The sequence below is a fragment of the Lontra canadensis genome, unplaced genomic scaffold, assembly GCF_010015895.1.
Source record: "Lontra canadensis isolate GAN:19392208 unplaced genomic scaffold, GSC_riverotter_1.0 scaffold26, whole genome shotgun sequence".
Classification (NCBI taxonomy): domain Eukaryota; kingdom Metazoa; phylum Chordata; class Mammalia; order Carnivora; family Mustelidae; genus Lontra; species Lontra canadensis.
This window is the reverse complement of record NW_022631020.1, coordinates 4,307,573-4,323,413: the sequence shown is the minus strand read 5'-3', so window position 1 is coordinate 4,323,413 and position 15,841 is coordinate 4,307,573. Positions and strand designations below refer to the sequence as shown.

Below are 15,841 nucleotides of genomic sequence, written 5' to 3'. Positions count from 1 at the left end.
ATATAGAGTCACTATTCAAAGCTTGCCAACTATCTCCATAATATCCTTTCTGGCAATTATTTTTCCAACCTAATGCCCAATCCGGAAACATAGGCTGCTTTTGAATATCATGTGTCTTATTCCTCTTAATTTGGAAGTATTTGGCTTTCCCTTGTCTTTTATGACTAACATTTTTGAAGTGTACAAGCCAATCGTCTCCTAGAATGTCCATTAGCTGGGACATGTGTTTATCTGATGTGTCCTCATGATCGGATCTGGGTTATGAATTTTAGCCACCTAAGTGATGTGTCCCTCTTGTCACCTCACATTTGGAGGCACCCCAAATCACTGTGTCCCACGACTTTGATCACCTGTTTAGGGTGGGGGCCGGCCCAGTTTCTGCACTGTAGAGTGATCAGTTTTCCCTTTGGACTAATGAGGAATCTGTGGGGAATACTCTGAGATTGTGTAAATATCCTATTCCCTACCCAACTTTCACCCAAAGTTTTTTGCATTTGTACTAGCTTGTGAGGGCTGCTGTAACAAAGTACTATCAAGTGGGGGTTTTACAACAGATTCACTGTCTCACAGTTGGGAGGCTAGAAGTCTTGAGATAAAGGTGTCAGCAGGGTCGGTTCCTAGGACTGTGAGGGCGAATCTGTTTCATGACTCTCTTCCAGTTTCTGGTGGATTCCTGGCAATCTTTGATGTTCCTGGGACTGTAGATACATCCCCCTGTTCCATGCCTTCCTCTTCACATGGTATTCTCCCTGTGTATATCTGCCTCTGTGCCTAAATTTCCCTTTTTGATAAGGACATAGTCATATTAGAGTAGAGCCCACCCTAATGACTCCATTTTAACCTGATCTTCTGCAACAACCCCATTTCCAAATAAAGTCACATTCACAAGTCCTGTGGTTAGGACTCCAATATCTTCTGGGAGGGATGCAATTCAACCCACATCAGCCTCTATAGGAAATATTTGCTGAGATCAATTATTATGGGATGGCTGCAGAATGGTGATTTTTCTGTCGTTCTTTCAACATTTATTAGTTGGCTTTTGGGGATTGTGGTTTTTTATAATCAATAAACAGAATGTCCACCCATAGCAAGATAGAAATGGCCACATGTCTTTCAAGCCAAAAATAGAAAACAATTAACAACATGCACACACATCTGTGCCCAAAGTAGCAGAAAAGGATGGACTCTTGTTGCAAACCTCTGTACCCAAGCAGATTGGCCAGAAGGAGAGCCAGAGGTTAAGGTAGCCCATGGACCAAAGTCAGCATCAATGGGGGAAATTGGAGAAGGCAGCTCTCAAGCCATCCTGAACATTTGTTGTGTGTAAGTGACTTCTTGGAATGTCACTACTCATGGATTCTCTTGGCACTCCAAAACAAAAGTAACATCACACTACCCAGGGTAGGTGCCAGGTTCTCAAATTCAGTATTCTGGTCATCTTCAGCCCTTATGCATGAGCAAACATTTCACAGTATTGAAGCCTCTTGTCATCATCAGAATCACAGAGAAGCAAGGGCCAAAGACTATATAATTCTGCAACTGCTGGGAAACGTGATTGAGACAGAGATCCCATATTCTTTTGTTTTTACTCTTATACCTGATAAAAGATCTTTGGAATTGTTTTTCTAAAACTCTAGACTCGATCCACAGTAAACATAAACTTTATTTCCAAAGGCTATCGATCTCAAATACATAATGCCATTAAGTCTCAGTGGTTGTCCCTTCTACGAGGCTGTGTAGGTATCCTAGAGCTGTTGTATCCACATATCACACGTGGGGTGGCTTAAGGAATGGAAATTTATTGTCTCATGGCTCTGGAGGCTAGAAATCCAAACTCAAGATGTCGGCAGAATTGGTTTTTTCCTGAGGCTGTAAGGGAAGGATCTTTTCCAGGTCTCTCTCCTTGGCTTTGTAGGTAGATGGCTTCTCCTACGTTTCTCCACATTGTCTTACCTTTATGCATACCTCTGTATCCGAAGTTTCCCTTTGAATGAGGGCCATCCTAATAATCTCATTTTAACTTTCTTACCTCTGTTAAAACAAAACAAAACAGACAAAAAACTTATGTCCAAATAAGTTCACCTTCTGAGGGACTGAGTGTTAGGAGTTCAGCATATAAATGTGGGGGAACATGATTCAACCTACAACAGATACATTTCAATTCCCAATGTTCACACGGGGAATAGAATAGAAAATCAGAGTTGTGACTACATGAGCCTAGACGTTAATTATGGAACCAAAATGGTACTGAATTCCTGCCTCTACTCTTTCTGCAGGTGAAAAGTCAGTGCTAAGCCTGAAAACACTAAAGATGGGGTTACTAAGCTTTTCCCCACCATCCTTCCATAGGGCTGTGGATTTTACATTTACCTATATTCAGAATGACTTTTCTCTTCCTGCTGTAGAGACTTTTAAGTGGGTTTGGGTTGCTACTCACCATCCAAGTGTGTGCTGTATAGACCTGCCCATCGGTTAAGAGCAGAAGTTAACAGCAGTCGAATTAGCGACAATATTTATTTCTTACAGAAACAAATAGACAATTGGGGAAAGCATTTCATCTCTCGGTGCCTTGATTTTGTGCATTTATCTGACATCTAAGCAAATGAATTGTAAAGAATATATTTAAGGAAATCTGCAATAGGGAACACCTGTTTCTCCCAGCCAGCGAGGGACCCGAAGCCACTGAGATGCTTCGTAAGTTTTTAATTCAAAGCATGGGAGGACAGAAAAGATGGAAAACAAAAGCCAATTACCTGCGAACTCTCTGCCAGGAGCTGGAGGAAGATTGAGGGAGGAGGTAGGGAGGCTTGCCCGGGCAGTAAATCCTGCAGCATGGTGTCTCTCTCTGAAAACTGATAGAGTTTGTGCTTGTCCTATCACAGGTTCTCTCACCTTCACCTGCGTCGTGTCCTTGTGTAGAAATGGGCAACAGCTGGGGAGAATATTCAGTCTTTCCTTGCTTTCTTGGTCAGGTCACAGACATAAAAGAGAAACTGAAGCTCTCTAAAAAGGTCTGGTCGGCACTACCCTACACCATCTGCAAGGATGAGCGCATGACAGCAGGCGCGGCCAACGAAGAGGAGTGTTGGAATGGGCACAGCAAAGCCAGGTGAGGGGGACTCGCGTTCTTCTGGTCGGGGCATTGCTCAGCCAGCCCTGGAAGGCTCTGCTGGCACAGTCCTACGGGCCTGTTGATGCAAAAAACAACGGAGAGTGGAGGGACACGTCGTCACTTAGCGACAGCTGTTCAGAGTGACAGGTTTGATGGGCACCTGGGAACACTTACTCTCAAGGTACCATTAAGCGTGGAATCTTCGTTCTGAGTGCCTCGCCTCTGGATGAGGACAGAGGAACGGTGACAGATGCCAGGTTTCGGATATCCTGAGATCACAAAGCGCCTTTTATGTTCACTTAATGACTTGAAGACAGCAGAGCTATTTTTATCCATAGTGAAATGGGCAGGACTCACTGTTCTTTCCATCACACGTTAAACAGGAAGTGAAAGTTCAACTGTAATATTTTTCACCCTCTGAGAAAAACAGTTTTTGATGGGCTCGTTGGAAGGGTGAGGGGAAAAAGGAAACAACCAAGGGACAACCGAGAAAGTGTTCTCATAGGTTCCCTGCCTCGAGAAGTGCCCCCCACCCCCGCTGGGATCTCCGGATGAGAGATGGCTCTGTTTTCAACCCGCTGCTCGGCTGCCCAGCGCGGCTGCCCCTTGATATGGAATTTCTGAATTTCTTGATTCAGCCCAGAAACGGGGTTGGCCCGAGTTTTCCTAGGGTGGAGGAGTTGGACAGGAGAACTGGCTGGGAGCTGGCGAGCAGGGAAGGACACCAGGAGAGGAGGCTGCCCGAGCACGCCTCAGCAGGGGTGCAGGTGGGCAGAGCAGCTGGTGAGTTGGACTCAAGGAATCTTTGGGGATTGATCAGCAGGTGGAGGAGATAAGCACGGGGCAGGGGGGGGGGGCCTCTGTTCTGGGTCTTAGTGGGCCTTTTCAAGCTGATGAAGCAGTTGTGATCAAAAGGAAATAGGAAGATCCACGGATATTAAGTTCAGAAGAAACTGCAGAAGGTAAGCAGGGCACAAGTGAGGTGCTTATTGCATGTTCTATCTCACACTGCTGAGCTGAATTTTTTAGCATCTATTGGCAACGATATTATTAGCCATACTGGGGAGAGCTTAACAAGGCAAAAACGGGACAGCTATAGAAAGAGCTGTAATCATTTCAAGTCTCCCCAGAATATCAGTGTCCAAATCTTAGATCACGAGGGTAGACAGCTTTTTGTCATCTCAACAACCGGCCCCTCAAAAATGTTTCATCATTTATCAGGGTCTGGCCTTACAAGAAGGAGACCTTTGGCCAGCAAATTCAGCTGTGAAATTCAACAGCTTCTAATGTGTCTTTTCCTCATGCTTGTACAGAAAGACCCTGGAAAGGATGACCAGATGGTCTAATGAATAAAGTGGTTGATTTTCTGAGCTGCTCTGTTACCCATCTGTGTTTACCTTTCAGCCTTGGCTAAAATGAGGCTGTGTTTTGAACTACATTCCCAGGGTTACACAGGTTGCTGGCTCTTAGCACATATACAAAAGGAAAGATAAAGAAATGTTGCAGGTGGGGATTGAGGAGGGGACTAGATACCCTTAGGGGAAAAAATGGGAAGTTGGCGACCATTAAAGTTAGAGCTAGAGGAGACCGGGGTTAGCCAAATTCCTCATTGTGCAGATCAGGAACACAGGCGGGGGAACCATTAGTCTAAGGTTGCCCAACTAGCAAGGATGAAAGCTGAAAATCTCCCAAGTCCTACCCAGAATTCGTTTCATGTCCATATCCACCTGCCTCTAAACAAAGGTTAGGAGAACGAATGAAACAGATCCTTAGCTCTATAAAAGATGTAGTGAATCTATATTCATTCATTCAGTTACTCCAACCATCGGCAATGTTAAGCACTCCCTCTGCCCCAGCACTCTGCAAGACTCCGTGCTTTAAGTACTCTCTGATAGCAGTGCTGCCCGCCAACCGATGAGAAGTACAGCGGTTGGAGAGAGGACTTCAAGAGCCGCGCTGTTGCACTGTAGGCTTGGGAAAGGACGGCATAAGTGGAGAACCACCCAGATCAGTGCTTAGGGCCCACATTTGATTTTATCCTAGGTCAGTGGGAACCCATTCTGGAAATTTATGCAGGCGAGTGAAATTATCAAATGGAAGGCAATAAAATTATTTGCAAAGATATTCCAGAATCTAATCCAGTATACTATTAAAAAAAAAAATAATAAGGCTGGCCAATATTTACAACTCAAATTATATTCCCATTGAAAAATTAAAATTGTATCGTTTCTTTTAGTTCCTTTTTTAAAAATTCTTCCACTGCCACGAAATCTTAATAACTTTATATTTCATAGCATAGTCAGTAGATAACCAGTGAAGACTCATCAAATTAAATTTAATTGAAGCTTTCTTCTCATTCTCACCCAAATATTAATTGATCTAGGAACACGTGAGAGAAGTTTTTTCAGTTCCACTGAACTATTTTGTAGATTGAAAAATCCACTTATAATGCAGGTCATAACCTATTTTTCCCTACATTTAAAGTATGGATTTTCAGATAGTAGGCCTCCTTAAAATTTGGGATGTTTGTTATAGAAAGAAAGGAAGAAAGGTTATTCTTTTCAAAGAACCAGAACCTTGACTTAAAAAAAAAATTCTATCAACAGGTGCTTATAGACTGTGGAACAGAGGGTCCTATTGGCATAAATAGAGCTTGTCATGGTCTGGAGTTCCTAACTCAAGCCTGCTTGACAAGACCACCAACTGCCCAGACAGTTCTTCCTCCCTTTATGTTTTAGCCATTGGACTCCTGCAACCACCTTCTCCCATGCACACCCACTCCCATGGCCCTCTCCTCGCACCTAAGTATTTGATTTGGCTTGTCTTCCAACACCCATATTTCTCCCTGCTATTTTCTGAATGCTACCCCACAGCTCATTACCATACTTCCTGGATTCAGGAGCATACCTGTTTCACGTGTTCACATATCTGAAATCAAAATGACTCCTACCAGGGATATGTCCATCCTTTCAGGGTATCATCTTTTCCCAAAGAGCCATGACTAAATGAATGGCACCTGTGGATGGTGACTTTAAACAGAAAGAGCAGAATGACCATAGAGGTGCCCATTGTGGTGGAGAGGGTCCGATGTGTGGAGAGGGCCAAGGGGTTGGGAGCCGTGGCTTCTCTAGAATAAGGATCTGCCCTCAAGTTCCTGCTCCCACCATCCGCCATTGCTGGCAAAGCTCCCTCTGCTTCAGGAGCTATGCGGGTCTGGAAATAGGAGGGGAGCTCGAGGGAAGAGACTGTGCCCTTCTGGGGGGAAATTGCGGGTGTGCTGATGACTTGTCAGCATTGACGTCTCCATTCTGTCAAAAAGACTTGTTGTCAGGAGCAGCTCTTTCCTGCTTCCCTTCCCCTTGCCAATCTACCGGGACAATTTAAAGACCAATTCAATCACGTCTATAAAAATTCCCACCCTATTTTGGGAATAGGGCTTTGGGAAACCCATTTGGGAAACAACGCTTCCCAAATGTTAACATGCAGGCTACAGTCTTGGGGAGCTTGTGAAAAGTGCAGATTCCAGCTCTGTAAGTCTGGGGCGGGAGCCGAGATTCTGTGTTTCTAACAAGTTTCCAGAACATGCAGGGGTTGCGGATTTGGGGACCACACCTGGAGCAGTAAGGCTCTAAGACCGAGTTGCCAAGTGTAGCACATAACACCAGACGCCCAGTGGAACACACTTACACTTCAAAAAAGGATTCATTGCTCCTCTGAAATTCAGATATAACCGGCAATCCCATCCTTTTATCTGGCAGCCCTAGTTTAAGCTGCTATTAACATGTAAGATACACCCCCTCTCAGTTCCCGCACAGGCAGGGAGCTTGTTACAATTTGTGCTTTTCCCTTGGCCTCCACATACCCTGATGCTTCCTTGAATGGGGCTTTCCTTAGACAAAAAACAACAGCAACTGGGCTGAGGAGGTCACATGGCGCAGGTGTACCGTCAGCCCCTAAAGGGAACCGGAACACAGGCTAGGTTGAAGCCGCCTTAACAATGTGTTGCTTAGGCTTCGCGTGTGCATCAAGAGAGAATTTTAAGTTGGAAATTCTGCACCCGCTTTACGACGCAGAGTCTTGTCCGCACAAACCTCTGGTCTCAGCTGGGATGCCAGGGGGCTAAGGATGGGTCCTTGGATTCCCTGGCCAGGGCTTGGCTTAGTTAATGCCTTAGCTCGGGCTGCAAACAAACACACCAAAGTCTGGGTGGCTTCAACGGAAACTGATTTCTCATAGTCTGGAAGCTCTAAGTCGAAGATCAGGGGGGCAACAGGCTTGGGTTGCAGTGACAGCCCTTTTCCTGGCTTGTGAACAGCCCCTCTCTCTGCCACATGAGGACAGAGAGAGAAGGAGAGTTCTAATCCCTTTTTCTTCTAAGGGCACTAACCTCATGGGGGTGGGGGCTCTACCTTCACCTTCACCTACAACTAATTACCTCCCCAAGGCCCCACCTCCTAATACCATCATATTGGGAATTAGGGCTTCAACATACAGATCTTGCCAGGGGAGGACATAAATTCTGTCTACACCAGTTAGCACTCAGATTCACATCCTCTGCTATCAGAACAGCCAATAAGGAACGTTCTTCAGAATTCTTAGCAGTGTCTGCCAGTCAAGGAAATCAGCCTAGGATGCCTCCTCAGTGACCAGCAGGAAAGTAAGTTTGCAAGTGTAACTTCTCGCCTGTCTCACTGATGTAAGCAAATTCTTAGAGAGAAATGAAAGAAGACACAGCAACATCAACTCAACTCAGACAAATCAGAATGGAAAGGAAGCTAGTAAGTAAGGGACTGGGAGAGTCGATAATAATCTAGAAAGCCAAGGGGGGGAATGAAAGCAGGGCGGTGTGGGTTTCAAGTCTAGACTTCCTAACACACCCAGGGTGAACACAGAGACACTAGAAGGACCTGTGCGGCCATCTGTCACCCCTGAGAAGGGCACTGTGGGCAGCCAGGTGGCTGGGATGGGCTGTGGGTAGGGATCGAGAGAAGAATGACAAGGTGCAGGCAGGAAAGCATGGGCTCCAAAGGAGGGCCAACTTGTATATGGTTAGCATATGCGGGTTAGAGTTTGGTCAGGTAACAGCCACCGAAAAAATAAAACCCTCCCGTTGTTCCTATAGGCTCTTACCTTTGGGTTTCTATAGAGGCAGATCCTTGTTTTTTGAGCCCATAACTATGTCAGATTACATCATTACAATCCTTAAGGATTGTTTCCTCTTCCTGGGGATTATTTGTCTAAGACCACGGGGTGGGGGTGGGCACGGAGTGGGGTAAAGAGGAAGGACGAGCATGGGAGGTGATGGGACAGGCGGGAAGAGCACGCTGAAAGCACCCTGTGACAAGTCACTTTCAACAGCACGTGGATCTTGTGACAGGACACACGTGGTTCCCGGTGTCTCAGATTTCTTCAGTGATTTCCACATTCCTCCCCCTCCTCACAAAACTGACCAGCAACTTCCAGCATCCACTCCTTCATAAGCCAAGTATCTAGCCTTTACCATGTCCTTTCTTCAAAACGCCTTCTGGGGGGAGTCCAACAGGACACAGGCTGAGGGCAAGGGTTAATCAGATCAGGTTGGAAACAACGAGTTTGCAGGGAGCCTCTGCTGGTTTTCAAGGCCCGCAATCCTCACAGAAACAACTGTGTCCCCAAGGAAATCTTTCCTCGGGCCAGGAGGTAAATACAGTAAATTTTAAGAAATAGGAAAAGTAGAAAAATCTAGGAAGTGCATCAGTCCCTCTCAGCAGCCCCCGAGTGGATTGACTAAGCAAAGAAGCAGTAAGTCATGACTGGGTACATCTGAGCAGATGGAAGAGGGTTGAAATGATGCATGGTGTTGAGAAATCTGTCAAAGACAGGGACTTGGTGGAGCTGGCAGGACAATATTGTTTTAGTCTGATTGCAGAATATGTCCCAAAGCACTCCGGCTGCATTTTAGAGAACTGTAAAGGATCTGATATACACCGAGCCAGGCAGCCACGTTCAGGAAGGTGGGGAATCCGTCTGGGAAGGCACTAGAAGCTGTCAAAGCAGCATTCTTGAGCACATCTTTCCATTCTGTGCACATGTGGGAGGGAAGAGACCTGGAAGGCCGCTGTCCTGCAGGAGAGGGATGCTTCGTGCACTCCCACAAGTGGGGAAAGTGCAGCTACCGGAAGTAGGGAAAAAGAGTGTCACAGTCAACAACTCAGCACCCCGGAGCTGGCTCCTTGGGTCTTTTGTCCCATCCCGGTTCTACAAAGAAAGGATGGATAAGGGGGAATCCTGCCAAGGAGTGAAGAGGCCAAGTCAAAGAGTTTAGCTTCTGCTCACTGTGGCAACCAATGGGCTGTGTGTCCTCCAGGGGTCCCCAAACCATTTCATGCCACATGCTCTCCAGCTGGAGGAAAGCCACAACAAATCATTCTCTCTACAGGAGTCCAGGCTTTACGAGTCCAAATTCCACTGCCCTCAGCTGCTCCTAAGAAACAAGTTTGGCATCCAAAGGGCCATGTTAACAACTTCATTTTTATAAGAATGCATTCGAATTGCATAGTGTGTTAGATTTTTCAAGCATTTTCATACACCTTAGCTTAATATGGCAGCTTATGAAACAACGTAAGTATTATTCATATAAATATACAAATATATATATATATATATATATATATATATATATATATATATAATCACATAAAGTAGTCAAGGGGCTTGCCTATGATCACCCTGCTGGGTCTCAGAGAATCTCAGGTTTCCTTGGTCAGTCTCTCATCTTTGACCATATTATAGGGTCACATCCCATTGAAGTGCCTAATGTCACAGGTAACTCCAGCTCAACTGTCTTGAAGAATGTATAAACCCACAGTATGCTTTGAGTAATTCCATTTTCCAGTCACACCCCCACAAAAAAAGGAAAGGGAAAAAGTAACCTATATCAAGAATTTTTTTTAAATTTTATTTTATTTTTTCAGTGTTCCAAGATTCATTGTTTATGCACCACACCCAGTGCTCCATGCAATACTTGCCCTCCTTAATACCCACCACCAGGATCACCCAACCCCCTACCCCCGTCCCCTCCAAAACCCTCAGTTTCTCAGAGTCCACAGTCTCTCATGGTTTGTCTCCCCCTCTAATTTCCCCCAACTCACTTTTCCTTTCCTTCTCCTAATGTCCTCCGTGTTATTTCTTATGCTCCACAAATAAGTGAAACCATATGATAATTGACTCTCTGTGCTTGACTTACTTCACTCAGCATAATCTCCTCCAGTCCCATCCATGTTGATACAAAAGTCGAGTATTCATACTTTCTGATGGCTGAGTAATATTCCATTGTGTATATGGACCATATCTTCATCCATCTGTCTTTTAAAGGGCATCTTGGCTCTCTCCACAGTTTGGCTATTGTGGACATTGCATCTATGAACATTGGGGTACATATGGCCCTTCTTTTCACTATATCTGTATCTTTGGGGTAAATACCCAGTAGTGCAATTGCAGGGTCATAGGGAAGCTCTATTTTTAATTGTTTGAGGAATCTCCACACTATTTTCCAAAGTGGCCGCACCAACTTGCATTCCTACCAACAGTGTAAGAGGTTCCCCTTTCTCCAAATCCTCTCCAACACTTGTTGTTTCCTGCCTTGTTAATCTTTGCCATTCTAACTGGCATAAGGTGGTATCTCAATGTGGTTTTAATTTCAATCTCCCTGATGGCTAATGATGATGAACAACTTTTCATGTGTCTCTTGGTCATTTGTAGGTCTCCTTTGGAGAAGTGTCTGTTCATGTCTTCTGCCCATTTTTTGACATGATTATCTGGTTTTTGGGTGTGGAGTTTGAGGAGTTCTTTATAGATCTTGGATATCAGCCCTTAGAAAAGTTACACTTAAAAGTGATTTTTTTTTAATTGTGGTAAAATATACATAATGTCAAATATAACACTGTCACCACCTTTAAAGGTACAGTTCAGCAGCCAGTGGGTACATTGGCATTACTGTTCACCGTCACCAACAATCCATCCACGGAACTTTTTCATCTTCCTAAACTGAAACTCTGAATCCGTTAAAGACTCAGTCCTCACTCCTCCCTGTCCCCAGCTCCCGGCAACCACAGTTCTTTCCTGTCTCTATGACTCTGACTCCTCTAGTTACCTCATGTAAGTGAAATCGTACAATATCTGTCTTTTTGTGCCTGGATGATTTCACTTTGCCTGTCTTTAAGGTCTATTCATGTGGTAGCACGAGTCAGAATTTTCTTCCTTTTCAAGGCTGGATGTACTGTCTGGACATACCACGTTTAGGAACCTGTGCGTTCATCAATGGACACAGGGGTCGCATCCACTCTTGGCAATTGTAAATAATGCCGTCATGAACGGAAGCGCACAAATACCTGTTCTGATACTTACTTTCAATTCTTTGGGGTTGAGAATTCCAGAAACAGAATTGCTAGATCGTATGGTAAGTCTAACTTTAATTCTTTGAAGAACTGCCATACTGTTTTCCAGAGCGCTGCATCATTTCACATATCCTATAGCGACCACAAGAGTTCCAGTTTCTCCGTGTTCCCAAACCTGTTGATGGTAGCATGTTCAGTTAGGGACGCCTGCCATGCTGGCCTGGGCACACATCACTCATAGCAAGCTCTCTAGACATTTCCCCAAGCAGGGCGTCCTACTTATGACCAGGTTGGGTCTTGTGGTTCTTGTCATGATCACGGGATGCACTTCAGCAGGAAACCATCAGGGAATCTTGAGGAATAAGATTTATGACTCAGGGGACCTGGAGTGTTCATGGCAGGCCCAGTGACCACATAGCAAGATCAGGGGTTGCAGAGAGAGCCTGGGGCTTTGCCTTTCTTCAGGTCGAATGTAGGGTGCCAGAAATTTCTCAGATTCAATGCCAATTGGCTGACGTCCTAATACAAAACCTAAGAGTAGGAATTAGGCCATGGGAAAGGAGATGTGGGGCACTCAGGCAGTCCCAGGTTTTCCATGGCTTTCTGAAAGGGGTCCCTTCTGGGTGGAAACAGCCTAGTTTCTTCTCTGCTCTTCCACGAGTGGTCGTGTCAGGTGGCTGCCGATGCATTAGCTCAAGATGCTGTCTTTGAAATGGAGGTCCGGGCAATGAGAAGCTTAATGTTGGGGACTTACATTCCACTCTATGTCCCTACCAACACTTGTCATTTTGTTTAGTTTGTTTTCAAATAATAGCCACTCTAACAGGTGTGAAGTCTAGAACTTCAACTTTAAAAAAGCTTGGGAAAGAAGTTCTGGGTACCACAAGCTCACAGTCCCTTATCTGAGATCCTTCGGACCATCCATGTTTCAGATTTCAGACTCCTTTTTGATTTTTAGAAAGTCTTCCCAGGGCTGATACTATACATTACATAATAATACTCCCAGTGGGTGATGTCTGGGATTGTAACTCACAATCAACCACATTCAATTTCTGCAGCAAGATATATTGCTAATCCCACCAAGTGGGAAAAATGAGAGCTCTGATTAGCCTCATTTCGGATCAGATCAAGTTTTGTTAACAAGAGGAGTGTAAGAAAGAAAAAAAAAAACAAACTTTGGAAAACTTCTTAAATTTTGGAACTGCAGATAAGAAATTTGAGACCTGTATTACTGTCATACTTCTTAGATTAGTAAAACTCTCCCACGGGAAGGAATGAGTATGTAGCTTAGAATTGGAAATTGCTGGAGAGACATGTATTGAATGCAGCTCATTTGGGCAACAAGCAGGATGGAATCTGCTTTGCATTCTCTGCTCAGTGTGCCTTGAGGCAGGAGCAGTAGGAAGAAGCATCTGTCACCTTAAAACAAACCCAAGGCAGCACCTGGGGACCCCATTTCTCCCCATTCCTGCCTCGGCTTCCACCTGGACTCCTGTCAACCCCACTGGGCACCACCAGGCTAACCTTCCTTACAGGTGTCTCGCTTTTCAGACTTTTACTGGCTTTCAAATGCCATTAGATCGTGTGTGTTCCTTTCTCCCACTGTGCAGCTCCTTCTGTCAGAGCAACCACAGGCATTAATGAGGTGATAAGAAATACAGACTACAGATAGGTCAACACGTCTGTCCTCCCGGCAGACACATTTATCTAACAACTGAAAAGAGTGATTTTTTTTTTAAGATTTTATCTATTTATTTGACAGAGAGAGAGACCACAAGTAGGCAGAGAGGTAGGCAGGCAAGGGCAGGGAAGCAGACTCCTTGCTGAGCAGAGAGCCTGATGCAGGGCTCGATCCCAGGACCCTGAAATCATGACCTGAGCCGAAGGCATTGAGCCACCCAGGTGCCCCAAAAGGAGTGATTTTGAGTGGTGGCAATGACACACATGGTGCCTGGTTGGGGGAACTTTCTGGGGTGTCGGTGACGGAGGATGACAGAAGATGTCAACTCCAGCAGTGAGAGTCCCCAGCACAGAGCCTGCAGCCACTCAGGAGGTTGAACATTTAAGTCCCCCCAACCCCCAGTTCCTACAGGACTCTACCACCCTGATCAGCTGTAACATGTGGATATAATCAAGGAAGCCTATGTCCACGATATGAAATTAGATGCTGTCTCAGTCCATGCAAGCTGCTGTAACAAAATACCACATCTGGGTAGCTTAGGAACTGGAGGCTGGAAGTCCAAGTTCATCAGCGTGCCAGCCTGGTCCGGTGAGAGCCCTCTTTCGGGTTGCAGATTTTTCCATTTTTCATTGTGTCCTCACATGATGCAAGGGCTAAGCTAGCCCTCCGTGTCTCTTTTCTGAGCCCTCATGCCCAGATTCCCTCCCAGACCCCTCACCTCCTAAAACCATTCCCTTGGGCATTGGGTTTTCAACATGTAAACTTGAGGGGAACACAAACATTCAGCCCCTAACAGACGTGAAGAAAAGTAATTCTGCAAAACTACTGAAGGTCTAGCTCCTATATCTCTCTTGCAGAATAGAAGGTAACCAGAACGCGCTCATGGATGGGTTCAGAATGTTCCTGGATGGCTCCCCTCGCCACGCTGAGCATGAACCATTAAAGAACATGACACCTCATTCAACCTTCCAATCTGTGCTCATTTCTGGGTTCTCCCTGCCCTGATAAATGTGCATCCAGCCTGGGAAGCTGGCTTCTCTGTGCTGAGATCCTGCTTCCTTCCCGTGTCTCCCCAAACTGTAATGGTGCAAACTTAGAACGCCATCGGGCCAAGAAGCCGATGCAAAGTCTAATAAACAATAGCAGGGGCTCAAAGAGGCGTCCGTGTCTTCAGGACACGAGCATTATACAAAGAGACCAAACACGCGTCCTGGGCTTCTACACATCCCTCAAGCTGCCTTTTGGATATCCATAGAATTGGCCTCGGGGTGTACCTCTGGAGTGACAAGATGGCCATTCTCTTTTTCAACTGTGCTTGTGGTTTAAGTTTCCATACTGTCTCTAAAGTTACCCTTTGAGTACAGCGAAAGGAGAAAAGGTTCCTGAGGACACGGGTGCATTGTTCCTTGTTTTTATTGCAGGCAGCCGAGCATCAGTGGGCACAGTTAGAGGCTGGGTGGATTTGGCAGTCTCTTATTGTTCCTGGATGCTCAGACTCCCAGGGGCAGCATTCCCATGTAAGCTCTCGCAGTCGGCTTCTGATAAATGAGTCTCGGCGAGCCGTGCAGTGCGCACAGCATCTGAAAGAAACAAAGCCCTCCTCTGACCCGGCCTAGGTACAGCTGCAGGAATGATTGTCCAAGAGTCGAGGGGGCAACCCCAGGACCAGCGGGCCCCTTCCGGCCACTCTCAACTCCTGGGTCAGCAAAGGCTAGCCCGCCCTCGCTGCTGCTCATGCCAATGAGCTCTAGTAATTAAGTAGAGCTCGTGGAGCCCAGCACATATAATTGATGTCAATAACAGTCAACCCAATGTCAGGTTTTCGAAGTCAAGCCCAGAAGCCAACAAGAATTCATTAATGTATCAGCCATATTGGAAAACCGCACAGAAGTTACGCTTTGTGGCAACACTACGGAGAGACGGTCCTGTGACTTTTAAAAATTTCCATTAGAACATTTTTTTTTTTTAAGGGCAGCAAATACCGTGAAGCTTTATGGAAAAGAATGTGCAATGCACTCTGTGTGTTTTATTATTCATTATGTGGGGAACGTGGTGAAGTCGATCTTGTTTAAGATATAGATGAAGACAAGGTGCTCATTCAGAGGACCTCTGATTTAAAGTGGATAAACCAATTCATACGCAAATACATCATGCCTAAGATTTCAATAACTGAAAAATGGCTTAACTATAGAAATCTCTGTACATTTCCATTTCTTCTTTTGGAGGCTGATGGATAGAGAGCCTTCGGTTTCTGGAACTTGGAAAATAACCCGCAGAAGGGGAAGAATTGTAAACATAAGCATACCGTACAAGTATAGGTAAATAGGAAGGCCAAAATAGAGGAATGGGGTTTTCTCAGCTTGCAAACCATCATAGTAAACACAGTAGAGGAATGATGATATAGCTCTGAGGTGGGGCTGTCCCCAGTCGGTTGGGTCCCTGTTCTGGATATCCTGATTCCCCTTGAGATCCACTCCTCATCCCTCCACCTGGGTCTATGCCCTGAATGAGGATCTCTGCAAACTCCATCCACTGGGTCCTCTGGCCCACTGTCTTCCATTGGCTTCCGCTGATGGGAGGCAGCAGAAGGAGGTACGAGGGAAGTCAGGGTATCTTCCCTCGGCTCCCTCCCTGACAGGCCTTGGTTTGCCTGTGCTTTGGTATGCATTGAAA

At 45.5% G+C, this 15,841-nt stretch overlaps 1 protein-coding gene across 3 annotated transcripts in view; it reads left to right on the top strand.

Annotated features, from left to right (window-relative positions):
- GPC6 (glypican 6) overlaps positions 1-15,841 on the top strand; it is a 1,087,460-nt gene that overhangs the window by 1,061,550 nt on the left and 10,069 nt on the right. For all 3 annotated transcript variants that reach the window (XM_032864158.1, XM_032864157.1, XM_032864159.1), the window contains one exon: positions 2,973-3,109. In XM_032864158.1, coding sequence (XP_032720049.1) covers positions 2,973-3,109 — 137 coding nt within the window. The remainder of the gene's footprint in view (positions 1-2,972; positions 3,110-15,841) is intronic.